Here is a 27785-nt window from a genome sequence, read left to right as displayed (position 1 = left end):
GACGGAGGTGCCAGAAAGTAGTAGTAGGGTGAACTATTTGTAAAAGAAGAAAAATGGGAAGACTAGAGGCTGATTGGAAACTCTGGAGCTAGGGGGTTCACTGAAACATTCAATATTCATAACATTATAAGTGCTGGTTTTGTACAGGTGAAGATTTCAACCTGTCAGCTTTTCATTCTTTTATGGCTTGAGGCTTGTTGAAATTGTAGTTTATTTTTAACTATAATTTTTAGAAATTAAGAAATAAATTGATTATCTTAAGTGTAGTGTAAGAAAATGGTGCTCAGTTAACTGTCAATTATTAACATCTTCAGTGGTGGAACAAACTTCTGTTGGATTTCAGCCCATTTATGTTCCAACCATCATTCATTCCACCAAAGCTTGTCTGAATCAAAATCTATTCTAATTTCCTTGCAGGCCTTGCCGACAGATTCGAAGAATACCCTAAACTCCGTGAACTTATCCGGCTCAAGGATGACTTAATTTCACAAACTAATACTCCTCCCATGTAAGTGATTCCTTGTGTAGTTCTTGACAAAGATTGATTTTGTATCAGGTGCTGGAATGAGGTAGTCAAGAGAGATGTCTTAAGAAGCATACGTTTGTAAGATATACTTCTAACTAACTTAATATTTTCTGTGAACAGGTACTTACAGGCTGATCTGGAGACATTTGATCTTAGAGAACTAAAGAGCAAATTTGACGTTATTTTGGTTGAACCACCTTTGGAAGAATATTACAGAGAAACTGGAGTAACAGCCGTTGAAAAATGCTGGACATGGGATGATGTGAGATGTTTTTCTTACAATGCTTTTTTTTATCATTCTGCAAGTTATTTTACTATTTTTCTAAATGTTTGCTCCTATTTTTTTAAAGAACAAATAGGTGCATGTTTATATCCATATATTAATTTGCCATTACCAAGGCTTTTTTATTACTACATATAATTGGTATGTTGGCCACGTATCATTACCAACTAACCTTCTTGAAGGGCACAAGCAATGTTTCTGATGTTCAGCACACATAAAGCTGGAGGAACTCAAGCAGGTCAATCAGGGACCTGACTAGTGGAGGGAGCTAAAAACAGTCGATGTTTCCAGCCGAGATCTTCATCTCATCTGAAGCAATGGTTATTTCTTTTCCTCCGTTGATGTTGTGGAGGTCTTCTGGCCTTATGTGCCTCTTGCTCAAGATTTACAGCATCTAAAGAATCTCTTGGGTCTCTGCAGTTGTTAAACTGTTTATCCATAGTTCAAAATAGTGTCAAATCTGAAGTAGTCTATTTTTCAGTATTGGCAAAAAAAACCACTTGGCTGTATAGCTCTAACATCATGGTCTAATGCATTTAATAGTCCATTTGTTGATTGTATAGCTGACAGCCATGGCTTGCATTAACATTGATTAAATAAGTTTGAGTTTACACTGAAGCATATATTAGCATTTGCTTGTCTTTAACTTACTGAAAGATTGCTTAACCAGGTGGTAATTTCCAATTGATGGACTTTGAAAGGAAAATCTCAGCTGGGTGGTTATGTTATACCAGATCTTGCCAATTAATAGACCAGTAATTGTAGAATTCCTTTCCAAATTGTTATTGAGTCATCAACTTAAGTTGTGATAGTAGGGGCTTTTAATTTTCCATCTATTGATTGGGACTCCCATATTGTTAAAGGTGTAGAGAGTTTGGAGTTTGTAATGTGCATTCAGGAAATTTTTTTCTAAATCAATATGTAGAGGTACCTACTAGAGAGGATGCAATATTAGATCTCCTGTTAGAAAATGCGTTAAGACAGGTGATGGAAGTGTGTGTAGGGGAACATTTTGGTTCCAGTGATCATAACACCATTAGTTTCAACTTGATCATGGATAAAGATAGATCTGGTCCTCGGGTTGAGGTTCTAAACTGGAAAAAGGCCAAATTTGAAGAAATGAGAAAGGATCTAAAAAGTGTGGATTGGGACAGGTTCTCTGGCAAGGTTGTGATTGGTAAGTGGGAGGCCTTCAAAGGAGAAATTTTGAGAGTGCAGAGCTTGCAAGTTCCTGTCAGGAAAAATGAATAAGAATAAGGAACCTTGGTTCTCAAGGGATATTGGAACTCTGTTAAAGAAGAAGAGAGAGATGTATGACATGTATAGGAAACAAGGAGTAAATAAGGTGCTTGAGGAGTATAAAAAGTGCAAAAAAATACTGAAGAAAAATCAGGAGGGCTAAAAGAAGACGAGGTTGCTTTGGTAGTCAAGGGGAAGGATAATCCAAAGACCTTCTACATGTATATTAAGAACAAAAGGATAGTAAGGGATACAATTGGTCCTCTTGAAGATCAGAGTGGTCGGCTATGTATGGAACCAAAAGGAATGGGGGAGATCTTAAATGGTTTTTTTGCGTCTGTGTTTACTAAGGCAACTGGCATGGAGTCAATGGAAATAAGGCAAACAAGTAGTGAGGTCATGGAACCTATACAGATTGAAGGTGCTTGCTATCTTGAGGCAAATCAGAGTAGATAAATCCCCAGGACCTGACAGGGTATTCCCTCGGACCTTGAAGGAGACGAGTGTTGAAATTGCAGGGGCCCTGGCAGATATATTTAAAAAATCGATATCTACGGGCGAGGTGCCGGAGGATTAGAAGATAGCTTGTGTTGTTCCGTTGTTTAAAAGAGGCTCTAAAAGTAATCCGGGAAATTATAGGCCGGTAAGTTTGACGTCAGTAGTAGGTAACTTATTGGAAGGAGTACTAAGAGATAGGATCTACAAGTATTTGGATAGACAGGGACTTATTAGGGAGAGTCAACATGGCTTTGTGTGTGGTAGGTCATGTCGAACCAATCTATTTGAGTTTTTCAAGGAAGTTACCAGGAAAATGGATGAAGGGAAGGTAGTGGATGTTGTCTACATGAGCTACAGTCAGGCCTTTGACAGGGTCCCGCATGGGAAGTTAGGAAGATTCAGTTGCTAAGTATACATGGTGATGTAATAAATTGGATTAGACATTAGCTGAATGGGAGAAGCCAGAGAGTGGTAGTGGAGGATTGCTTCTGTGAGTGGAGGCCTGTGACGAGTGGTGCGCCACAGGGTTCAGTGCTAGGTCCATTGTTATTTGTCATCTATATCAATGATCTGGATGATAATGTGGTAAATTGGATCAGCAAATTTGCTGATGATACAAACATTGGAGGTGTAGTGGACAATGAGGAAGGTCAAAGGGAGGAGAAACAGGCCTTTTGGCCCTTGGCTCTGCCAAACCAACTTTTCTGCCTAGTCCCACTGACCTGCACTTGAACCATATCCCAACGTACACCTCTCATCCATGTACCTGTCCAAGTTTTTCTTAAATGATAAAAGTGAGCCTGCATTCACCACTTAATCTGGCAGCTCATTCCATACTCCCACCACTCTCTGTGTAAAGTCCTAACCTATTCAACCCTCCTCTGTAACTCAGTTTCTCAAGTCCCGGCAACATCCTTGTAAACCTTCTCTGCACTCTTTCAACCTTATTAGTATCCTTCCTGTAATTTGGTGACCAAAACTGCACACAATACTCCAAATTCGGCCTCACCAATGCCTTATACAACCTCACCATAACAATCCAACTCTTATACTCAGTACTTTGATTTATAAAGGCCAATGTACCAAAAGCTCTCTTTACAAACCTATCTACCTGTGACACCACTTCTAGGGAATTTTGTATTTGTATTCCCAGATTCCTCTGTTCTACTGCACTTCTCAGTGCCTTACCATTTACCTTGTATGTTCTACCTTGGTTTGTCCTTTCAAAGTGCAATACCTCACAGTTGTCTGTACTAAACTCCATCTGCCATTTTCAGCCCATTTTTCCAGCTGGTCCAAATCCCTCTGTAAGCTTTGAAAACCTGAAGCTGTAATGTTCTATGGTTCTAACTCATTTATTTCTGGTTCTCATACTTTTGCTGTTGCATATTTTCTGTTCTTCATTTCTGGTACACCTTCAGCATCATGACACCAGAGATGCATCTTTCCTTACTTTGTTTTCTTGCAATACCCAGACTGCAAGCCATCACTTTGCTCTTGTAACATTGAACAGTATAGTGCAGGAACAGTCCTTCAGCTGGCAATTTTTGTTAATGATCATGATGCCAGTCTAAACTAATCCCATCTGCCTGCACATGATCCACTTCCCTCTGTTCTCTGCCTGTCCGTGTGTTTGTCCAGGTGCCACATTATTGATGCTGTTGTATTTATTTCTATTACCTCTTCTGATAGGGTATTCCATGTATCAGCTACTCAGTGTATTTGTAAACAAGGAAAATAAATGCCTCATACTTATCCCTTTAAAGTTTCTCCCTCTCATTTATGCTGTCTAGTATTTGACCATTTCCACCCTGGGAAAATACACTGGCTATCTGCCATATCTATCCCCTCATTATTTTATTAACTACTATTTGGTTGCCCCTCAGCGTCTGACATTCCAGCAAAAACAATCCAAGTTTATGCAATGCCTTCTGGGAGCTAGTATATGCAATAATTGAGGCAACATCCCAGAAAGAATCTTCTACACCTTTTCCAATGCTTTCACATCCTTTCTAGTCTTAATATAGATTTAAACTCAATCTGCCTTTCTGAAGATCTAAGCTCGATCTAACTTTTTTCTGTCTAATTTTGTACTGATGTATCACATATGCTTCCTTGCTGTCCACAACTCCACAAATTTCTTGTCTGTTAACCTGCTGATCAAATCACCTATCTTTTCATTTTATCACAAACAACAGAGGTACCAGATTAGTGAAGATTAGTGGTCACAGATCTCCTTCTGTGTCATCTTCCTTACAACCACAGTTGTAGTCTTTGTCACCACTTGCTTTCTCGCCTTCCAGAACTACAATCATTTTACCTAGCTGTCATTCAATATAGCATTCTGCATCAGTGCTCTCTGCAGTGACTAAGCCATATGGAAGCTGTCCTTTGGAAATATACAAATCTATTCACATAGCAAACCTCCGGGAGGACCCAAGAGAACCTCACACTCCTGACACAATATTTATTCTTTTTAACAATTACAGGATAAAATTAACTAGCTTCATCTGCTGTAATTACCTACATTTTGTATATAGTCAGGTAAATTTACAGGTTTACCTATTGTACCAATGTAGCACATCCCAACTAGCAGAACCCTTTTGAATATTCAATACTGGTGCAAAAAGTTTCAGTACAAACTCCAGACATCCAAAATACAACTTCTGTTACAGTGTTGGAAGTATGGCTCCATGAATATACAACTAACCAGAAAGTTAAGTGACAAAACTGATCTGAAAAAGAATCTACTGCTGAAAGATGTGTTCTGAACTATGCATTGGGTAGCAGAGATATATCTTTAACAATGTGCAATATTCATCTATTGTCTTCCTCTATGTAGTTTTAATGGAACAGAGTATCCAATGGTTAGCATTAAAGCCACAAAGTATCAGATGGAAATTGAAGTGTGTGCTGGCTTTATTTCCTGAAGACTGGTTCCCATTTTAATTCCTCCGTAACGTCATAACTCCTGAATTATCCCTAGCATACTCAATGGAATCTATAAGTTCAAAGTCAAAGTAAATTTATTATCAAAGTAAGTGCCATATATGTCGCCATACTCTTGATTATACCTCTTCCCACCTTGTCACTTGTAAATATGTCATTCCTTTTTCTCAGTCTCTGTAATATCTGTTCCCAAATTGAGGCTTTCTTTTCTAGAGCATCAAAGATGAACTCCTTCAAAGGAAGAGGTTTCCCTTCCTCCACCATTGACTCTGCCCTCACCTGCATCCCCTCCATTTTCTGGGCATCTGCCCTCATCTCTTTTTGCTATTTTAACAGGGCTGGAGTTCGTCTTGTCCTTGCCTACCACCTCATGAGCCTCTGCATCCTACACATCATTTTCTACAACTTCTGCCATCTTCAACAGTATCTTGGCAGATCAGCAGATCATTCAGCAGATCTTTACCTCCCCTTTTCTCCCCCCCCCCACCCCCCCACCTATTCTGCAGTTAAAAGAAGAATCAATCTCTATGAATGTCCCTCCTGGCACTTATCCCTGCAAGCAGGTGTGATACCTACCTATTCACCCGCCCCGTGCTATTTAGTATCCTCCAACCTGACAGCATAATTTCTCAAACTTTTGCTAATTTCTTCCTCAACCACTTCTCTCTTCCTTTCCCATTCTTGTTCTGTTCTTACCTCTTCTCTTTTCCTCACGTCCCTCTAGGTCTCCTCCTCCTTCCACTCTCCTATCAGATTCCTCCTCCTTCAACCCTTTACTTTTTCCATAACTGCCAGCTTGTCACTTCATTTCTCCTCCCCTCACCTACCTACCTTGCCCTTCACCTATCACCTTCTAGCTTGTACCCCTTCCTTTCGCCCTACCTTTTTATTCTGGCTTATTTGCCTTCCTTCCCTGTTCTGATGAAGAGTCTTGGCCTAAATGCTCGACTCTATTCCTTCCATAGCTGCTGCCTGATCTGCTGAGTTCCTTCATTGTTTTGTGTGGGTTATTCTGAATTTCCAGAATCTCTTGTGTTATATGTCACAATCTACTACCTTGAAATTCATTTTCTTGCAGGATTTGCAGGAAAATACAGAAATACAATGTAATTTCAATTCAATAGAGTACAATAGGAATCGGATTTGGGCATAATACCTCTGATCAATACATAAACTTGATTTTGAACTTCTGCATAACCATATTTAATTATTCATCCTGTTCCCATTCTGATCTCTTCAACTTTCTGATAGTTTTATAACCATTACAGCACAGAAACAGGCCATCTCGACCCTTCTAGTCCGTGCCGAACACTTACTCTCACCTAGTCCCACCTACCTGCACTCAGCCCATAACCCTCCATTCTGTCCATATACCTATCCAATTTTTTTTTAAATGACAAAATCGAACCTGCCTTTACCACTTCTACTGGAAGCTCGTTCCACACAGCTACCACTCTCTGAGTAAAGAAGTTCCCCTTCGTGTTACCGCTAAACTTTTGCTCCATAACTCTCAACTCATGTCCTCTTGTTTGAATCTCCTCTACTCTCAATGGAAAAAGCCTATCCATGTCAACTCTATCTATCCCCCTCATAATTTTAAATACCTCTAACAAGTCCCCCCAGCTTACTCTGAGGACTTTTTTAATAATCAGATTTTACTTACATTTGTATATTTGTTTGTCACTTTGCAAAAGAATCTTTCCTCTGCTGAAATCAGTTGCTTTTTGTGGTATCTAAGAAACTGTTTTTAAGCTGTAGAGAAACTGCTTTCTCAGCAAACTTTTTTTGTTGTAGATCATGAAACTGGAAATTGAAGAAATTGCAGCTCTAAGATCTTTTGTCTTTTTATGGTGTGGCTCTGGGGATGGTCTCGACCTTGGAAGAGTGGTAAGTTGTCCAGCAGGAGCAGTCTGAGTTAGAATAGACCTTCCTTTACTAAGTAGCCTATTCAGATGATAAGTACTGTCTGGTTTTCAGCTGACCAATTGTTTGCCATCAATAGCATGGCTATGTTGAGTCTTAAGCTTTGTGCATAATTCACACTGAATACGTAATGTGCTCTTCTGTTTTGTGTCTGTCATTTTGATTAATGGCTTTCCTCTTGCAGAGGTATATTGGAAGCTGATCTCGTTTATAGTGCCTTTCACAAAAAGGAATATTTCTTAACTGCATTTTTATTAGTGGATTCATTTTCCTTGATGATCCATTACCTAAAATGGTTTGTTAAAATGACTTACTTGGCAATTAAGTGTTTATAATGGAGGTTATCATTAGATTATTTCAGTATGCAATCCCACCTTTTTAAAATGGTACTTTACATTATTTCAAATTGTTTGTTTTCTTGTTTTTAAGAAAACATTTATATTTTAGTACATAAGAATTAATTTTTTAAAAATTCCTTTATTTCATAGTGATAACTCTAAAGACATTTTCTGCCTACTACACAAAACTGTAATTGCACTAAAACAATATTGTAGTTAAGATATTTCAACGTCTTTAATAAATCTGTTACTGCTTCTTTTGAGTTAATATAAATTCTTATACAAATCTCATCACTTGAATTATAGCGTGGGTTCCAATTAGTAGGCTTCAAATTAGAAATTAATTTTTTACGGCATTTTATTATTCCAGTGTTTGCGCAAGTGGGGTTTCAGACGTTGTGAAGATATATGTTGGATCAAAACGAATAAAGATAACCCTGGGAAAACCAAAACCCTAGACCCAAAAGCAGTCTTCCAGCGAACAAAGGCAAGTGTATGATTTGACCTTGGGGTCAGTGTGGTATAACAAATCCAACTTCCTGCAGGCTCATCAAAGGAAATGTCTGCTTTCTCCTCTTTTGTTTGATTGAAATACATGATAAATGCAGCTCAGAATGGACAATTAATTACTTATCAACCCCAACAGTTTTTTTTGGTTTGAGATTATATGTAAGCACTTTACAATGTTTTGTGAAGTTTTTTTCTTGTTTAAAATATATAATAGTTTATTTCATTTATGAGACGGGAAAAAAGGAAAGAAAATGGTTGCCAATGGGGAATCCCAATATGGAGAAAAACAATGGGATAAAGCCCACTTTGTTTATATAGAGATACAGCGCAAAATAGGTCTTCTGGCCTAACAACAAACCAGATTGATAGGGCTGAGTACCACCCAGCAACCCACCTTTTTAAACCTAGCCGAATCACAATGACCAATTAACCTACGAACCCATACATCTTTGGACTATGGGAGGCAACCGGAGAAAACACACATGCACTTACAAAGAATGGACAAACTTTCTTCAAGACGATGCTGGAATTGCGGCACACTCATTCTTTAATGTAGCAAGGTTGTGTTTGAAAGGCCTTTGTTACTAGCTGCAGTTCAGTATTCAACACCGTAGTTGCATCCAGGCTCAACAAAAAGCTCAGAGACCTCGGCCTTGATCTTGCCTTGTGCCACTGGATCCTAGACTTCCTCTCAGATCGCCAGCAAGTTGTAAGAGTGGGCTCCCTCACCACCAACCCTACAAGGTGGCCTACAGGGAAGAAGTCATCTCTCTGACACAGTGGTGTCAAGAAAACAGCCTCTTCCTCAATGTTGCAAAAATAAAGGAGCTGGTTGTGGATTACAGGAGGAATAGAGACGGGCTAACCCCTTTTGACATCAGTGGATCTGGGGTTGAGAGGGTAAACAGCTTTAAGTTCCTTGGTATCCACAGCACCAAGGACCTCACGTGGCCTGTACACACCAGGTGTGTGATGGAAAAGGCACAACTGCGTCCCTTTCACCTCAGACGTTTGAGGAAGTTTGGTATGGGCCCCAATTCTTAAGAACTTTCTACAGGGGCACAATTGAGAGCATCCTGACTGGCTGCATCACTGCCTGGCATCTGAACTGTACCTTCCTTAATCGCAGGACTCTGTAGAGAGTGGTGTGGCAGCCCAATGCATCCGTAGTTGTGAACTTCCCATGATTCAGGACATTTACAAGGACAGGTGTGTAAAAAGGTCCTGTAGGATCATTGGGGACCCAAGCCATCCCAACCACAATCTATTTCAGCTACTACCGTCTGGGAAGCAGCTCCGCAGCATAAAATTCAATACTTAGATTAAGGCAGTGGCTGTTTCATGGACAGCGAAGTGGAAAGATTCTGTTGCCTATAACTTCCATGGCAACTAAATGTAAAACCTGTAATTTTTATTCTTTTAAATCACTCGAACTATTAAAATAAAAAACAATTAACTGTCATTTTAAATAAAAATAAACTAAAATCAAGTATATATACTAAACAAAAGCAAATTGATTTTAAAAGGCTGGTTTGGGCGTAACCCTGGCTATTTTCTCGATTAGTTCTTGTTCACCTCTTTCTGAGTTCATTTTATACCAACAGAACCATGCCTCACCCTATGCCTAAGTGCCTGTCCTTTCAATACATCTTTTTTAACATTCTTGGATGTCCAGCTTCCAGCTGTAATCTTCTTTCAGCCATGACTCCGTGATGCCCACAATGTAATGCCTGCTGATCTCTGACTGCGCTACAAGGTCATCTACCTTGCTCCATATACTGTGTACGTTCAATTATAACAACTTCAGTCTATATTTGCCCCCCCCCCCTTTACACTGCAACTTTCCACTAACTTGCAATTTTGCCCTATTATCTGCCCGTCCTTCCCGACAGACTCACTACACACTACCTCAGCAGGTTAACCAACAGTCCTATCCTCAGCCCTATCACTCTAGTTTTCATCTGCCTGTCAGATTGGTTTAAACTCTCCCCAACCTGCCTGCAAGGATATTGGTCCCCCTCTGGTTCAGTAGTGACCCTTATACCTTCCCCTGAAGAGATCCCAATGATGCAGAAATCTGAAACCCTGCCCATTGCACCAGTTTCTCAGTCAAATGTAGTAAATGCCAAAAGAAGACAAGCTGTTCAAATAAAAAAGCACTAAGAACAGGAATAAAGAGTCCTTGACAATGAGTCTGTAGCTCATACTCTCAGTTGAGAGAAGTGGTGAATGGAGTTATCTGTGCTGCTTCAGGAGCCTGATGGTTGTAGGATAATAACCGTTCCCGAACCTAAAGGTGTGACCTAAGACTTCTATACTTCCTGCCTGACGTAGAAGTGAGAGGTGGGGGCAAGGTCTAGCTGGTGGGGGCCTTTGATCAGTGCCACTTCCTTGTGGCAGAGCTCCATGTAAATGTACTCAATGGTTGGGAGGGCCCTGCCTGTGTGGGACTGGGCTTTACCTATCACTTTCTGTAGCCTTTTCCGTTACTGCACATTGGATTTTCCACATCAAGCTGTGATGCAGCCAGTTAGGATATTCTCTACTGTACATTTTTAGAAATCTGTCAAAGCTTATGGTGACATGCCAAATACACACAAACATCTATGAAATTAGAGATGCCTTCTTTGTAATGACACTATGTACTTGGTCCCAGGTCAGATCCTCTGTTTTGCAGTCACAAAGGAATTTGAAGTTATTGATCCTCTCCACATCCATTCCCCTCATGAGAGCAGTGTCACAGACCTCCGATTTTCTCCTCCTGTAATGAATAAGCAGCTCTTTGGTTTTGCTGACATTGAGTGAGAGGTTGTTATAGCACTACTCACTGTTTTCAAATTCCCTTCCATATGCTGATTAGACATGTCCTTTGATTGTACAGCAATGGTATCATCAGCAAACTTAAATATGGCATTAGAGCTATGCCTAGCCACTCAGTCATAAATGTAAAGCAGATTATCAACTTGGGTCTTGGTACTAACACGGGGGTCGGCAACCCGCGGCTCCGGAGCCACATGTGGCTCTTTTACGTCTGTGCTGCGGCTCCCTGTTGCTTTGGGAAATAATTGGTCAGTATTTAATTAAAATGTATTTTATGTTAGTTTGTTAGTTTTTGAAATGTAATTCTAAATTTGAAGATTATGGTGATCTTGTACAATCTAAATAAGACGTTGTGGCGACCCATTTCCTGACACATCCGAACCGGCTCACAATTCGCCAGCGTTCAGGCTAAGGGAGATAGCCTACGGGGGTTTGTGAGTATGTGTCTTTTGCAGCATCCGCGACCATGGGTGGCGGGATGAGGGAGGCTTAAAAGCAAGGCTGTTTAGTTCGAATAAAGCTATCTTTGACTGCAGTTTACTGACTGCGTGTAGCACACCGCTACAACGTGTTTTTATCGCTGGCTGTCCAGAGGGGAGGTGCTGAAACGCTTTGTCGCGAGTCTGGAAGAAGTGAAAACTTTCCTGGGCAGCAAAGGGCTCACCTTTCCTGAGCTGGAACAGCCAGAGTGGCTGGAAAAGCTACACTTCATGGTAGACATGACAGCGCACCTGAACACGCTGAACACAGCTCTTCAGGGGTAAGGACGTACAGCCCTGCACATGTTGGAGGATGTTTTGGCATTCAAGCGCAAGTTGACAGTGCTTGCCAGAGATTTACAGAAAGGCACATTGTCTCACTTCCCCAATTTGAGAGAGTTCAAACAAGGTCACGACATGATAAATTCGGAGTATTTACATTCTGCAATCATCGCAATGCAAACATCGTTTGGGAAACGCTTCTGTGAGTTCAGAGAAGTAAAAAACACATTATCCTTCCCGGTCACTCCCCTAAGCATCAATCCATCCCTACTGAATACGACTGCATTGTCAGGTGTGAGTCAACCTGACCAAGTATGATAAATATTTTAATTGCCTATTATTTTACGTATATTCATATGTTTTCATTGTTCAGTGAAATAGTACTTTTATTTTTCAGGTTGACAGCTGGCTGACGTTATTTTTGGTTTGCTGCTGGCTGTAAATTTAAGTTTGGCATTTTTCATAAATACAAGAAGGACTCAAATAGACGTTGAGTATTTTACTTAAAAGTAACCTTCAACCCAACGTCTTTTTTTCGGAGTTCAAAATGTTTTTGTGGCATGCAGAAATGTAATTTCATTTTCTCTGCAGGAGTTCATCAATTTCATAAATGCAACACATTATAGTTTGTCTATACATAGCATAAAGGCAAAACAAAATGTTGTATGCAGTGTTATTTCATTTTAAATGTCAAACGGGTTTTGCGGCTCCCAGTGTTTTCTTTTCTGTGGGAAACGGGTCCAAGTGGCTCTTTCAGTGGTAAAGGTTGCTGACCCCTGTTGTGTGGGATATGAATATCAATATGATTCCCCAATGCCCTGTTCTCCCCCCAAAATGGGTCTTTGAAACCTCCTAAGTTAATGTGATGTACCAAAACCGGATTTCAGTTAATAACAATTGTTTAAGATAAATTAAGTTTTCTCTTTGTAAAATCTTAATTTCTGTACATGTTTGCAGCAAAGAAACAGTGCTATATCACAGGCTTCTGTGATGTGGGTTGGTAGTCCCAAGTTGGTTCCAATGGAGTATAGTCATATGGAACAAGGAAAACATCAGTTTTCTCAGCTTTTTATAATGGCAATATCAAGTAACCTGAGACAGGTCCTTCTGTAGAAATGTTGGCTGGCAACTGGTTTCAGCAGAAATGTTGCATGCTTGAAAGCATAACAGGATTTTTAAAAAATGGTTTGAAACAAAATTACATTGTCAATCGAAAGTCTGTATGTCAGTAAGTTATTGTGTTTGCCTAAATGCTAATCATTTCCTTAATTAGACTAAAATTTTTTGATTAAAATTTAATCTATGAATATCTGTAATATGGTTAATGAAGATGAAGATACTTTGAATCAAATGTTTAAACTCGTGTTGAAGGATCGAAGTAATCTATCAATTCTTCACTTTTAATATTGTAAAAGATCTTTTAAAAGTATAAGATCCAAGGACTGTGGACAGTTGATTATAATGCCTTTTTCTGATAATTTGTAATGTTAATCTTACAACAAAAGTATTAAAATGATTTGATTATATACTGTATCATGCTAAATTTAGCTTAGTTTGTAATCAAATGAAAAGTTTGCTGTTATATATATCAAGTGTAATTTTCATTTTAAAATCATTTCCTCTTTGCAAATTAATAATTTACAATCAATATTGTAGTTTGTTATGACAGCTTTTATGATAAAGGATTTAGTCCTTTCCCAGCGTATATTATGAACAAACTTTTCTCAGGCTTCCAGGCAGGTACAGGTACTGTGCCGATTGTAACCAATACTTCGATGACAAACTATCAGGGATGATGCTCGGACACGTCTAGTAGCCTCGGACATGGCATCTATCGGAAACTCACATGGACTTGTAACTCAACAATAACAACCACATTATGCCTCCCAATACTGAGCAATTCTTTTAATCAAAATAGATTAACCGTGTGAGAAGTATTTCAGACCCAGAGAGTCTCCCCAAGGAAATAAGACTATTATACACAATGTTCCTACAGAATGGCAAAGGAAATCAAGCAGGCCTTTAAAAGGACCGACAGAAAAAAAACAGGAAACCTAACAAGGAGAAACTTGACGCTGCAACCTGTCTTTTCTATATTTCCATAGTTTCTGGAAGGATCACCAAAATCCTGAAGAAATACAGGATTAATATCATTCACAAACCGAAAAGGAAACTCGAGCTTATGGGGGTCAAAGTTGAGCCAGGTCTCAGGTCGGCTGGTGACTGCAAGATTCCCTGTGAATGCGGAGCAGCGTATATTGACCGGACGGGACGCACAGTGGAAACCTGCTTTGAGGAGGTGGACAAGGAACATAGGGAGAGTGGAAACCTAATTGGATGAGTTATAGGAGGGACAGTCTATGGGGGCTATAAATACCTTCAGACTAGACATGCGTTATCCCTAATGAATATGGCAGAGTTTGTCATCGAAATGGCAGTTAAAATCAATACCTGTACGTGGCTGGAAGCCTGAGAAGTGTTTATTAACTTTTATGATATTTTCAAGCATTCATTGCAATTACAATGTTACTATAATTTTTTTGATAAATTGGCAGAAAAACAAAACTAAGTACAGTGGATTCTGGCTAATTGGGACACATCGGAACCTGTACATTTGGCCCAATTAAAGCAACTGTCCCAATTAGCTGAAATTTCATGGAAATAATTTTAAAAAGATCAAGATGAAATGCAGAACAAATTAGAAGATTACCAATACTACTACTTTAAACTGATGGTTTGCAATTCTACTACAGTACTATAAAACTGTGTATTAGTTTATTTATTGAATGATTGAGATACAGTGTGGAGTAGGTCTTTTCGGCACTTCGAGCCGTGTGCACAGCAAACCATCAGTTTAATGCTAGCCTAATCATGGGACAATTTACAATGGCCAATTAACCTACCAACTGGTCTTTGGACTGTGGGTGGAAACTGGAGCACCCAGAGAAAACATGCCATCATAGGGAGGACAGATAAACTCAAGTCAAGTCAAGTTCATTGTCATTTTGACCATAAACTGCTGGTACAGTACACGGTAAAATCAAAACAACATTCCTCCAGGACCATGGTGCTACATGAAACAACACAAAACTACACTAGACTATGTGAGACAGCACAAGGCTACACTAGACTATGTAAAACAACATAAAAACTGCACTAGACTACAGACCTACACAGGACTACATAAAGTGCACAAAACAGTGCAAGGCAGTACAATAATTAATAAACAAGACAATAGGCACAGTAGAGGACAAATTACAATGTCAGTCTAGACCCCGAGTATTGAGGAGTCTGATGGCTTGAGGGAAGAAACTGTTGCACCGTCTGGTCGTGAAAGCCCGAATACTTCAGTACCTTTTGTCAGTTGGCAGGAGGGAGAAAAGTTTGCGTGAGGGGTGCATGGGGTCCTTCACAATACTGTTAGCTTTGCAGGTGCAGCATGTGGTGTAAGTGTCTGTAATAGTGGGAAGAGAGACCCTGATGATCTTCTCAGCTGATCTCACTATCCGCTGCAGGGTATTGCGATCCAAGCCAGTGCAATTTCCGAACCAGGCAGTTATGCAGCTGCTCAGGATGCTCTCAGTACATCCTCTGTAGAATGCGGTGAGGATGGGGGGGAGGGGTGGGAGATGGACTTTTCTTAGCCTTTGCAGAAAGTAGAGATACTACTGGGCTTTCTTGGCTATGGAGCTGGTGTTGAGGGACCAGGTGAGATTCTTCACCAGGTGAACACCAAGAAACTTGGTGCTCTTAACAATCTTAAACTCCTTACAGGCGACATTGGGAAATGAACCCACATCACCTGTACTGTAAAGCATTTTGCTAACCACAATGCTACTGTGCTGTTCCAATGAATCCACTGTCTGCTGCCATTTCTTTTCATGGTAAATTAACAAAATCAGCACAAGTAATGCCTTCATACAGTGTTGTAAATGATTGCATCTTCCGAGTCTTCATTTTCATTGTAACATCTAAGACATGAGGAACCATTCTTTGTGGTTCCTCACTTGTTAAAGTAATGAAATTATTTCCTTTTACACTGTCAGCTGTTTCTGACATCTCTAAGCCTAAATGCTTGAAATGGTAGTGAGCAAAACAGTTTTAAATTGTCTCACTGGTTTTTGAACACACACAAGCAACTGATGCTATTTTAAAAACTATTTGACCAGGCACAGTGTAGCAAATACATGTGGCTGATGCTAGTCAGAAATTGTTCGGCAACAGCCTTCTGTCCCAATTAAGCAGCATAGTGTCCAAATAATGAAGGGAATCAAAGCTATTTTCTCAATTAGTTTTGTTGTTTATGAACTGTTCCAAATAAGTGGCTATCCCAATTAACTGATGACCCAGTTAACTGGAATCTAGTGTATTTAGAATCCATATAAAGTATTATTATCCATATAAAGTCTCTATTTCCTGAGGAGACTGAGGTCCTTTAACATCTGCCAGATGATGCTGAGCATGTTGAGCATGCTGGGTCTGTGGTGGTCAGTGCTATCATGTTTGCTGTTGTGTGCTGGGGCAGCAGGCTGAGGGTAGCAGACACCAACAGAATCAACAAATTCATTCATAAGGCCAGTGATGTTGTGGGGGTGAAACTAGACACTCTGACGGTGGTGTCTGAAAAGAGGATGCTGTCCAAGTTGCATGCCATCTTGGACAATGGCTCCCATCCACTCCATAATGTACTGGTTAGGCACAGGAGTATATTCAGCAGAAACTCATTGCACCGAGATGTAACACTGAGCGTCATAGGAAGTCATTCCTACCTGTGGCCATCAAACTTTACAACTCCTCCCTAGGAGTGTCAGACACCCTGAGCCAATAGGCTGGTCCTGGACTTATTTCCACTTGGCATGATTAACTTATTATTATTTAATTATTCAGGGTTTTATATTGCTATATTTCTTCACTATTCTTGGTTGGTGCGACTGTAACGAAACCCTATTTCCCTCGGGATCAAAGTATGTCTGTCTGTTTGTATTACTTAATGTAAGAGTTACTGATTTTGCAGTTATGTATGTTGTAATTCTAATATGTTATGCATTTAATTTTTTAGGAACACTGCCTAATGGGTATCAAAGGAACAGTGCGTAGAAGTACAGACGGCGATTTTATCCATGCAAATGTAGATATTGATCTTATTATTACAGAAGAGCCAGAAATTGGGAACCTTGAAAAGCCTGTGGAAATATTTCACATCATTGAGCATTTCTGTTTGGGACGAAGGAGATTACATATTTTTGGAAGGGACAGCACAATAAGACCAGGTATGTGACTCTTTTCTCCAAATAAAACTTTTATAATGCAAATGTTATTATTCTGCTTTTTATTTCTGTAATTATATGAAAGGCTATATATAGTTTCATATTGTCATAATTTCTGGGGTCCTTGTGGTGGTTCAATAGATAATCAACTGTTCTATTCTTATGGGACAATTGAGCTAATACAATTCAGTTGCAAGAACTGGATGTGTTTATCTTCACTAACTAAAACAAGATAAATTGATACCTGTCAAGTCAGAGGTTGACCTTGCAATACTGTAGATTTTTTTCAAACTAAATTGTCACTCAAATACTAAAGTGATGTAAGAGAGAACAGCTGCTGGAATCAGGACTATATATAAAGTATTTATAGTTAGATATCTACATATTCATGTTAATTTTACATTGTGCACTGTACTGCTGCAGCAAAGTAATGAATTTTGCAACAGGTGTTAGTGATAAATCCAATTCTGAAGGGCCTTTATCTATGCATTCTTACTCTGACACTAATTTATCACATCATAAAAAAATAGTTTATTTCTGAACAGGATATCAATTAATTTGATGCCAGTTAACTTTTATTCCCAAGGATCATGAAATTCATAATTACAACTTATTGTATTAATATGTTTCAGTTAAACACTTAAGAAATGCAGTGTGTTTAATAGTAAAATGATAGCTTTAACTGTTTTCTTCCTATCATCTGTATTTACAATGATTCAATATATATTCACTGGCCACTTTATTAGGTATGCCTGCTCCCCTTCATTAATGCAAATATCTAATCAGCCAATCATGTGGCAGCAAATCAATGAAAAAAGCAAACAAGCAATTCAATTGTTGTCCAGACCAAACATCAAAATAAGGATGAAATGTAATCTAAGTGACTTTGACCGTGGAACAATTGTTGGTGCCAGTCAGAGTGGTTTGAGCATCTCAGAAACTCCTAATCTCTTAGGATTTTCACATACAACAGTCTCTAGAGTTTAGAGGAGAGGATAGTGTGAAAAACATCCAGTGAATGCCTTGTTAATGAGAGAGTTCAAAGGAGAATGGCCAGACTGGTTCAAGCTGACAGGAAGGCAACATTACCTCAAATGACCAGCTCAGAAGGGAAGGGAGGAAAGGAGGAGAGCAGTAGAGATAGGGGATTCGATAGTTAAGGGGACAGATAAGAGGTTCTGTGGAAGAAATCCAGAATCCCGGATGGTCTGTTGCCTCCCTGGTGCCAGGGTCCACAATATCTCGGATCGAGTTCTCAGTATTCTCAAGAGGGAGGGTGAGCAGCTGGATGTTGTGGTCCATGTAGAGACCAATGACGTGGGTAGGAAGAGTGAGGAGGTCCTGAAAGTTGAGTTTAGGGTGTTAGGCACCAAGTTAAAGGACAGGACCTCCAGGATAACAATCTCAGGATTGCTACCAGTGCCACGTGCAGGCGGGTTTAGAAATAGTAAGATAGCGCAGATCAACACGTGGCTGAAGACATGGTGTAGGAGGGAGGACTTCAGATTTATAGATAATTCAGCAGTTTCCAGGGAAGGTGGGACCTGTTCTGGTGGGACGGTTTACATCTGAACTGGAGGGGGACAAATATTCTTGCAGGTAGGTTTGCTAGAGAGGCTCCAGTAGATTTAAACTAGATACAGAGGGGAGGGGAATCAGAGTGTAGGAACAGATGTATGGAAGAAGGAAGGAAAAGAAGATAGTAAAGTTGTTCGCACCGTTAGAGATAAACAGAGAGGAAGAGGTGGAGAATTTCTTAAGTGCATTTATTTTAATGCTAGGAGCATTGTAAGAAAGGTGGATGAGCTTAGAGCATGGATTGATACCTGGAGATATGATGTTGTAGCTATTAGTGAAACATGGTTGTAGGAGGGGTGTGATTGGAAACCAAATATTCCTGGATTTCGTTGCTTCAGATGTGATAGAATTGGAAGGACAAGAGGGGAGATGTTGCTTTGCTTGTCAGAGAAAATATTACAGCAGTGCTCTGGCAGGATAGATTAGAGGACTCGTCTAGGGAGACTATTTGGGTGGAATTGAGTAATGGGAAAAGTGTAGTAACACTTATAAGGATGTATTATAGACCAGCTAATGGGGAGCGAGAATTGGATGAGCAAATTTGTAAGGAGATGGCAGATATTTGTAGTAAACACAGGGTTGTGATTGTGAGAGATTTTAATTTTCCACACATAGACTGGGAAGCCCATACTATAAAAGGGCTAGATGGTTTGGAGTTTGTAAAATTTGTGCAGGATAGTTTTTTGCAGCAATACATAGAGGTACCAACTAGAGAAGGGGCAGTGTTGGATCTCCTGTTAGGGAATGAGATAGGTCAGGTGACGGAGGTATGTGTTGGGGAGCACTTCGAGTCCAGTGATCACAATGCATTAGTTTCAATATAATTATGGAGAAGGATAAGACTGGACCCAGGGTTGAGATTTTTGATTGGAGGAAAGCTAACTTTGAGGAGATGCGAAAGGATTTAGAAGGAGTTGATTGGAACAATTTGTTTTATGGGAAGGATGTAATAGAGAAATGGAGGTCATTTAAAGATGAGATTTTGAGGGTACAGAATCTTTATGTTCCTGTTAGGTTGAAAGGAAAGGTTAAAAGTTTGAGAGAGCCATGGTTTTCAAGGGATATTGGAAACTTAGTTTGGAAAAAGAGAGATATCTACAATAACTATAGGCAGCATAGAGTAAATGAGGCGCTCGAGGAATATAAAGAATGTAAGAAGAATCTTAAGGAAGAAATTAGAAAAACTAAAAAAAGATACGAGGTTGCTTTGGCAACAAAGGTGAAAATAAATCCAAAGGGTTTCTACAGTTATATTAATAGCAAAAGGATAGTGAGGGATAAAATTGGTCCCTTAGAGAATCAGAGTGGACAGCTATGTGTGGAGCCGAAAGAGATGGGGGAGATTTTGAACAATTTCTTCGGTATTCACTAAGCAGAAGGATATTGAATTATGTAAGGTAAGGGAAACAAGTAGGGAAGTTATGGAAACTATGATGATTAAAGAGGAGGAAGTACTGGCACTGTTAAGGAATATAAAAGTGACTGAATCTCTGGGTCCTGACAAGATATTCCCTAGGACCTTGAGAGAAGTTAGTATAGAAATAGCAGGGGCTCTGAGAGAAATATTTCAAATGTCATTAGAAACGGGGATGGTACAGGAGGATTGGCCTATTGGTTAAAAAGGGTTCTAAGAGTAAACCTAGCAATTAAATGCCTGTAAGTTTGACGTCAGTGGTGGGTAAATTAATGGAAAGTATTCTTAAAGATGGTATATATAATTATCTGGTTAGACAGGGTCTGATTAGGAACAGTCAACATGGATTTGTGCGTGGAAGGTCATGTTTGACAAATCTTATTGAATTTTTCGAAGAGGTTACGAGCAAAGTTGATGAGTGGATGTTCTCTATATGGACTTCAGTAAGGCCTTTGACAAGGTTCCACACGGAAGGTTAGTTAGGAAGGTTCAATTGTTCGGTATTAATATTGAAGTAGTAAAATGGATTCAACAGTGGCTGGATGGGAGATGCCAGAGAGTAGTGGTGGAATATCAGTTTGGAGGACAGTGACTAGTGTTGTGCCTCAGGGATCTGTACTGGGTCCAGTGTTGTTTATCATATACGTTAATGATCTGGATGATGGGGTGGTAAATTGGATTAGTAAATATGCAGATGATACTAAGATAGGTGGCATTGTGGATAATGAAGTAGGTTTTCAAAGCTTGCAGAGAGATTCAGACCAGTTAGAAGAGTGGGCTGAATGATGGTAGATGGAGTTTAATGCTGATAAGTGTGAGGTGCTACATTTTGGTAGGAATAATCCAAATAGGACATACATGGTAAATGGTAGGGCATTGAGGAATGCAGTAGAACAGAGTTATCTATGAATAATGGTGCATAGTTCCCTGAAGGTGGAATCTGATGTGGATAGGGTGGTGAAGAAAGCTTTTGGTATGCTGGCCTTTATAAATCAGAGCATTGAGTATAGGAGTTGAGATGTAATGTTAAAATTGTACAAGGCATTGGTAAGGCCAAATTTGCAGTATTGTGTACAGTTCTGGTCACTAAATTATAGGAAAGATGTCAACAAGATAGAGGGAGTACAGAAGAGATTTACTAGAATGTTACCTGGGTTTCAGCACCTAAGTTACAGAGAAAGGTTGAACAGGTTCGGTCTTTATTTTTGGAGCGTAGAAGGTTGAGGGGGGGACTTGAAAGAGGTATTTAAAATTATGAGGGGGGTAGATAGAGTTGACGTGGATAGGCTTTTTCCATTGAGAGTAGGGGAGATTCAAACAAGAGGACATGAGTTGAGAGTTAAAGGAGCAGAAGTTTAGGGGTAACATGATGGGTAACTTCTTTATTCAGTGAGTGGTAACTGTGTGGAATGAGCTTCTAGTAGAAGTGGTAGAGGCAGGTTCGGTATTGTCATTTAAAGTAAAATTGGATAGGTATATGGACAGGAAAGGAATGGAGGGTTATGGGCTGAGTGCAGGTCGGTGGGACTAGGTGAGAGTAAGCATTCAGCCCGGAATAGAAGGGCCGAGATTCCCTGTTTCCATGCTGTAATTGTTATATGGTTTTATGATTGTAACACAAATCTGCTTCATAGATGTTCAGGTACGTGGAGGTGTATGTATTCAGCATTTTGTACAGATGGCCACAGTTTGTAGAACAGATTCCTAGCCCTAAATTGCTAATCCTTTCCAAAACCTGTAAAGCTGTCCTCGGCACTGCTCTAGACAAACCTGTCTTATCATTTATCATGATCATGGCTGATCTAAACATTATATTCTTCTGGATATTTTACTGTTTCCCTATGACTCCTGGAATTGCTGAGCATAGGTGATACCTTGAGAACATTTGAACCATAAAATTTCAGGTAACAGTAGAGCAGGAGAAGGACGTGTACACCATGGTTCTGTGGTATGGGGTATAATGTGATATGTTCTAATGTGCTGGGTCTGTCCATAGGTGCAGAAATGTTGTGGGTTCTACAGACAATTGGGAAGGTCAAGGGAGAGATTGGTTTGGATCATGTAATTGGGTGTGGGTGGTGGGGGTCCCACAGAGACTAAGTCTGGCTGGGAGTGTGGGCCTTACATATGTAGGCTCTGCCCTGGTGGGTAAGCAGATCCCTTGCATGCCTGTTCTGCTCATTGGCAATATATTTGCCTATGTTAGAACTTGTAAAGAGGTTTATTTTTAAATAAACACACAACAATGCTGTGTTTATTAAAAAAAAAATCTTTCTACAAATCTAACATAAGCTAATAAAATAAAGCTAGAGAACACAACAACGTCACACACAAAATGCTGGAGGAACTCAGTAGGCCAGGCAGCATCTATGGAAAAGAGTATAGTTGAGGTTTCAGGCTGAGACCTTTTGGCAGGAGTCCTGCCAAGAGGTTTCAGGCTGAGACCTTTTGGCAGGAGTCCTGCCAAAAGGTTTTGGCCCAGAACGTCGACTGCTTTTTTCCATAGATGCTGCCTGGCCTACTGAGTTCCTCCAGCATTTTGTGTGTGCTGCTTGAATTTCCAGCATCTGCTGATTTTCACTTGGTTGTGAACCTAACAACATAATAGTGTCACACAAAGCAAACTACAGCTTCTGCCTGTTATATTGGAGTGAAATGAGAGAGACCTGTCTTGGGAGATGTGACGATAAACATCCACACTGCAATATAATGAAGTGCCTTATGCTAAGAGTGCAATACATTATGTTTGTAAGCCTGTTATGCTTATTATTCTAATAGCAAAAATTAGATAATGGAGAATTTTAACTGATAATTACTAATGTACAGAGACAGTGTTTTTTGAATGTTTATGATATAATCTGTCATTAAAAAAAATGAATGAACTGATTTTTCAACTTTTCTAGAATTTCCAAGTTTGTAAAATGTATTATTTCACATCAATACTTGTACCTGTCTCTACCTTTGATTTGTATGCTTTTAAGATGCATTTACACTTCAATTTTTCTATTTATTTTACATTCCTACAGGATGGTTAACTGTGGGTCCTAGTCTCACAAACAGTAACTTCAATGCTGAAACTTACAGCTCGTACTTCACTGGAACCAATGTGCATCTAACTGGTTGTACAGAAGAGATTGAAAGACTTCGTCCCAAATCACCACCTCCAAAAACTAAACCGGATCGTGGAGGCGGAGCCTCCAGGGGTGGAGGAAGAGGTGGCACATCAGCAGGACGTGGAGAGAGAGGACGGGAAAGAAACAGAGGAAATTTCAGAGGAGATAGAGGTGGATTCAGAGGTCGAGGAGGTGCTGCCCATCGAGGGGGATTTGCACGGTGATGACAGATTTCATGAGACTAATTTAGGAGTGGGATTTCAGAATCTCAACCTGAATTGATTCCTGCTCTACTTTTCTACTTTTTTAATATTTAATAAAGCCTTTAAATCTGGTGTAGTATGTGTTGAGGTTGGGTACTGGTTTAAATCTGTTGTGAAGTCTCAGTTTAACTTTTGAACATTGGATTTTTTTGTCACTTTTTAGTGACACGATGGTAATTCAGGATCTTAACCAAGGGTGCTGAATAGAAGGCAGTTCCTGCAAAACTGACTCGGAGGTGTTGATTCTATGATAACCATAAGATACTGCCAATTTCAGTGTAGCCAACAGCACCACCATTTTGTCCCAAATCTACCATTTCTACTTGATTTTAACCCTTAGAGCCTGCCAAACTGTAGAGTAAGAAAAGCATTCAGTTTGTTCTGCTGTATGTCTTATGGCTGTGTCTATTTTTACACTAAATTTGTTAAATTTATTCTTCTAAAATCTTTACCAAATAATTTCGTTTTTCAGAGCATCTTTGCGAACACATTTAAAGTTTTTTTGCATCCAGACATTGAAAGCAAAAGAAAGATGTCATTTTTTAAATCATTACCTTAATCCTGTAAGAATTTTTAATTTGTTAAATTCTTCTCCCCTCCTCCGCCCTGCTAAGACTTGATTATATGTTTCATTGAAGGTAATCTATGGACATCATTTGGCAGCAAACGGTAGAACAAGTGTATATCTAGCTGTGTCAACTTAAAGACAACTGATTATTTTTGAGAAGATGAATGCAAATTAGTATCAAGAAAACTCAAGGCCATTTAATTAAGTAAAAAGCTTTTATGTATAAATTCATGTAACTGCCCCTGGAAATCACATACAGTGATTTTTTTTTCATTTATTGTTGTAGAAACTTTTTTATACAGTTCTGTTTATTTCTATATTTTTATAACTAAATGAGCATGCTTTTTGTGGAAGAAGTATCAAGTTAAATGTGATTGTTGTCATGATCTTTATTTAACGACTTCAAGGAGTTAAGAATGACCCTGTTCCTGGTCATTGGCTTTGTTTCCAAAGGTCTTGCAGGTATTGTTACTTTTATAATTCAAATCATATTATTTTGTACCTGAGTTTTGATACAAGAAACATGTTTAAATTTCTTCACAAACAAGAGACAATCTGCAGATGCTGGAAATCTAAGCAACACACACAGAATGCTGGAGCAACTCAACATTTTGTGTGTGTGTGTAGTTTAAATTTCTTACTGGAGTCTATCTATATCTATATTCATTAGTTTTTAAGAAAAGTACTTTATGATGAATTCTAACCCCAATCTAAGCAGATAAAATTGTTTTATTACACTGATTTACTTGGTGTAGTTCATCTTTTTAAAATGTTCAAACACTTGACTGACAGACTTTGTTCTATGATGTTGTAAATAGCAAACTATTTCATGCATGCTCAAAAATAATTGTATTTGCCCACTTTTTGGAAACAAAACTGAGGTAGAATTTGTTATCTAGAGTTCATTACTTTGTTTTAAGAATTGGAGTACATTCTGATGTGTCTACTCAAATGTTACCAGTTGTTCACTTTGCCACCTTCCAAATACTGATTTTTTATTTGTAAATTTCCAAAGGTAAAAAGGAGAATGTGCTGCCTAATTTGAAAACTCAATTAAGTACACCTTCCTTTTCAGGAATATGACTTGTGTACCTGCTTACCCAGCCTTTTGAGCTTGATTCTCTTTCCATTTCCATCTGTATTGTTACGAATGCAGCAGCAATATATATGAAACTTAGAAAGTGGTTTATAAACAAATCCCAAGATTTATTAACCTCTGCTCAAAACTTAGAAAAGGAAACAAACGACCAACTGAACTGGAAGTTAACAGTTAGGCGGCAATATCTAACAAACAGTCAAACTTAGAAACTGTTCTTAACATGTTCTCATCCAAGCACAAACTTAAAGTGGTAAATTCAGAAGTGCATGTGATTTATACAGTCATTAAGGAGAGACTTCCCCAAAACAACAATCCCACATCATCCCACTGTCCCGCGTTAAAACTATGAGTATGTAACAGTATCAAGGACAAATGTTGAATAGTAAATTATAAAAACGAAGGTTCCATTATTCTGATGACAGAATGACACCAATCTGCCTCTCAGCTGGGTATTCCCATTCTGAGTCTCATCAAATCTGAAGCTGCAGAGTTCTACTATTTGACTACAGACAGGGAGTGAGCCTTCCCTGCCTGTTTCATCAGATGTTATCATATCAAACTTTCCTATGGTGGTGGGAAGGAGTGGCGTCATGAATGGGGGAGAAAAGTTGTGCATTTAATAGTTTTTATTTTAGATGTAGTCACAGTTTGAATGTGGGGAAAAACTGTTGTAAAATCAGTTCATTAAAGAGCCAGATGGCCTGTATTTGGTGTTCATCCTATCAGGAAGATTCACCCTTTTTAAAATGTTTCCTTGATCTCTTTTGCGTACCTGAAAGCAGATAGTTAAATGAAAAACAACAATTCGCAGATGCTGAAATTTGGAAATAAGAAGAAAATGCTTGAAATGCTCAAAGTCAAGGCAACATTTATGGGCGAAATAAACAGTAAACAAATTGAGTGGAAAACCTTTATCCCAATCATTCTCAATAAAAGTAATTTGAAACGTGAACGCTCTGTTCCTGTAGGTGCAGCCTGACCTGCTATGTGTTTCCGGCATTTTATGTTTTTGTTCAAATTCACCACTGAGTGCCAGCTGAGATGTTAGCTAAGATTATTTGGACTGAGGCTCAAATATTTAACCTTGTACAAAAGTGGAAATTTTACTTGCTGAGCCACAGTTGACCACTTAATTGTGAACAATAAACTGTATAGAGGATCTCCATTGTCCACAGTACCAGATCTTCCACAGAGAAAGGTAGTGCAAGATAATATAAAATATAGCCGTGATTACTACAGTATATTCCTTGGTCCTAGAAAATTCTAGTTCAGACTTTTTCTAATGTAGTAGTTGTTATTGTGTCTTGACAGTTGTTCTACAAAAAGAAATGTATATCCATTTCGAACATCCACTGTGAAATTGCAATCTTTCATTCTTATAAAGTAGGACCTCAACTATCTATATTTTTTATATATTCCAATAAAAGCTTGTTTTAGTTTTAGATGTTTGAATACTGTTTTTTTAAATTATCTTAAGTTTTTATTCACTTGAAATTCACCTTGTTGGTTTTGTGCCAATGATTTTGAACGCAGATCAATCACTACCTCTTCTTTAACTTTGAGTACTGTGGGTGACCTGTCACTAACAAAGCCATCCTACGTACTTCGTCTCAACAATAGTTAATTCTGCCAATTCAGTAAGTGGCCATCTGTCACTGATAATCTCCCATCTCATTCGGTCCCTGTCAAAACATTGCAAATTCCCTTGTATTTCTGTATATATAATGTGCAATGTATAATATGCAGATTTCACTGACAAAGCTGAAGTTTTAATCAAGCAGTGGGAAAATAAATCAATGATGGATTTCCATAGCGATGATCAAGGAAATGACATGATTGTTTTTTTTTATTCCTACCACCCCTCTTCACCCACATCATCCACCTTCCCCTGTGCTGCACCCAATTTTTAAAAAATAGCAAAATAAGTTGCTTACTGGAATACTTTATTCAAAGACAAGTGCGTTGCTGTTTTTTTTAATCTGTGGGCTGTACATTGCAAAGTGAATAGTTTGAAGAAGGTCTCTGAGATTAAAACTTAGTCTGGAAGAGGAATCAATACAAAATGCTCGAGGAACTCAGCAAGTCATGCAGCATTAATGGAGGGGAATAATTGATCAATGTTTTGGGCCAAGTCCTTTCGCCAGGATTCAAAAGGAAAAGTAGCAGAAGCTGGATTAAGAAAATAAGGGGAGGGAAAGGAACACAGGTGAGGGAGAAGGAGTGTGAGTAGGAATAAAGTATATGTGGCTGTAGTAGCAAATCGATGATCCCTGTGTACCTCAATGTTATTAGAGTCCACCATTAACTGTACCTTCTCTTTTCTTTTAACCTCCCAAAGTCGCTGACATTTGTCTGGATTAATCCCTATCTGCTACTTTGCCCATGTCTGTAACTGATCTAAATAACAGCCTTCCACCCCATCCTCTGTTCTCTATAGCCAAGCAAATTCTGCATCCAAGCTTGCTATAAACCCTCAATTCCATTCATCTCTGTCACGAAGGACCTTACCTAACACCTTACTAAAGCCCATGTAGGTAACATCTGCTGCCTTGCCCTCATCAAGCTCCTTTGTCACTTCTTTAAAATACTCAGTTTAGTATGCAAGGCATGGCCTGCACCATACAAAGCTATACTGA

General features: G+C 39.1%; 1 protein-coding gene across 2 annotated transcripts in view; it reads left to right on the top strand.

Annotated features, from left to right (window-relative positions):
- mettl14 (methyltransferase 14, N6-adenosine-methyltransferase subunit) overlaps positions 1-26591 on the top strand; it is an 81244-nt gene extending 54653 nt beyond the window's left edge. For both annotated transcript variants that reach the window (XM_059988771.1, XM_059988770.1), the window contains 6 exons: positions 418-508; positions 647-788; positions 7290-7382; positions 8127-8243; positions 16907-17117; positions 23133-26591. In XM_059988771.1, coding sequence (XP_059844754.1) covers positions 418-508; positions 647-788; positions 7290-7382; positions 8127-8243; positions 16907-17117; positions 23133-23443 — 965 coding nt within the window. In that variant the 3' untranslated portion in view covers positions 23444-26591. The remainder of the gene's footprint in view (positions 1-417; positions 509-646; positions 789-7289; positions 7383-8126; positions 8244-16906; positions 17118-23132) is intronic.
- The last annotated feature ends 1194 nt before the right edge of the window (positions 26592-27785 follow it).

Source organism: Hypanus sabinus, chromosome 14 (genome assembly GCF_030144855.1).
Source record: "Hypanus sabinus isolate sHypSab1 chromosome 14, sHypSab1.hap1, whole genome shotgun sequence".
Lineage (NCBI taxonomy): Eukaryota > Metazoa > Chordata > Chondrichthyes > Myliobatiformes > Dasyatidae > Hypanus > Hypanus sabinus.
The sequence above is the reverse complement of the archived record's forward strand: the minus strand, read 5'-3'. Positions and strand labels throughout refer to the sequence as shown.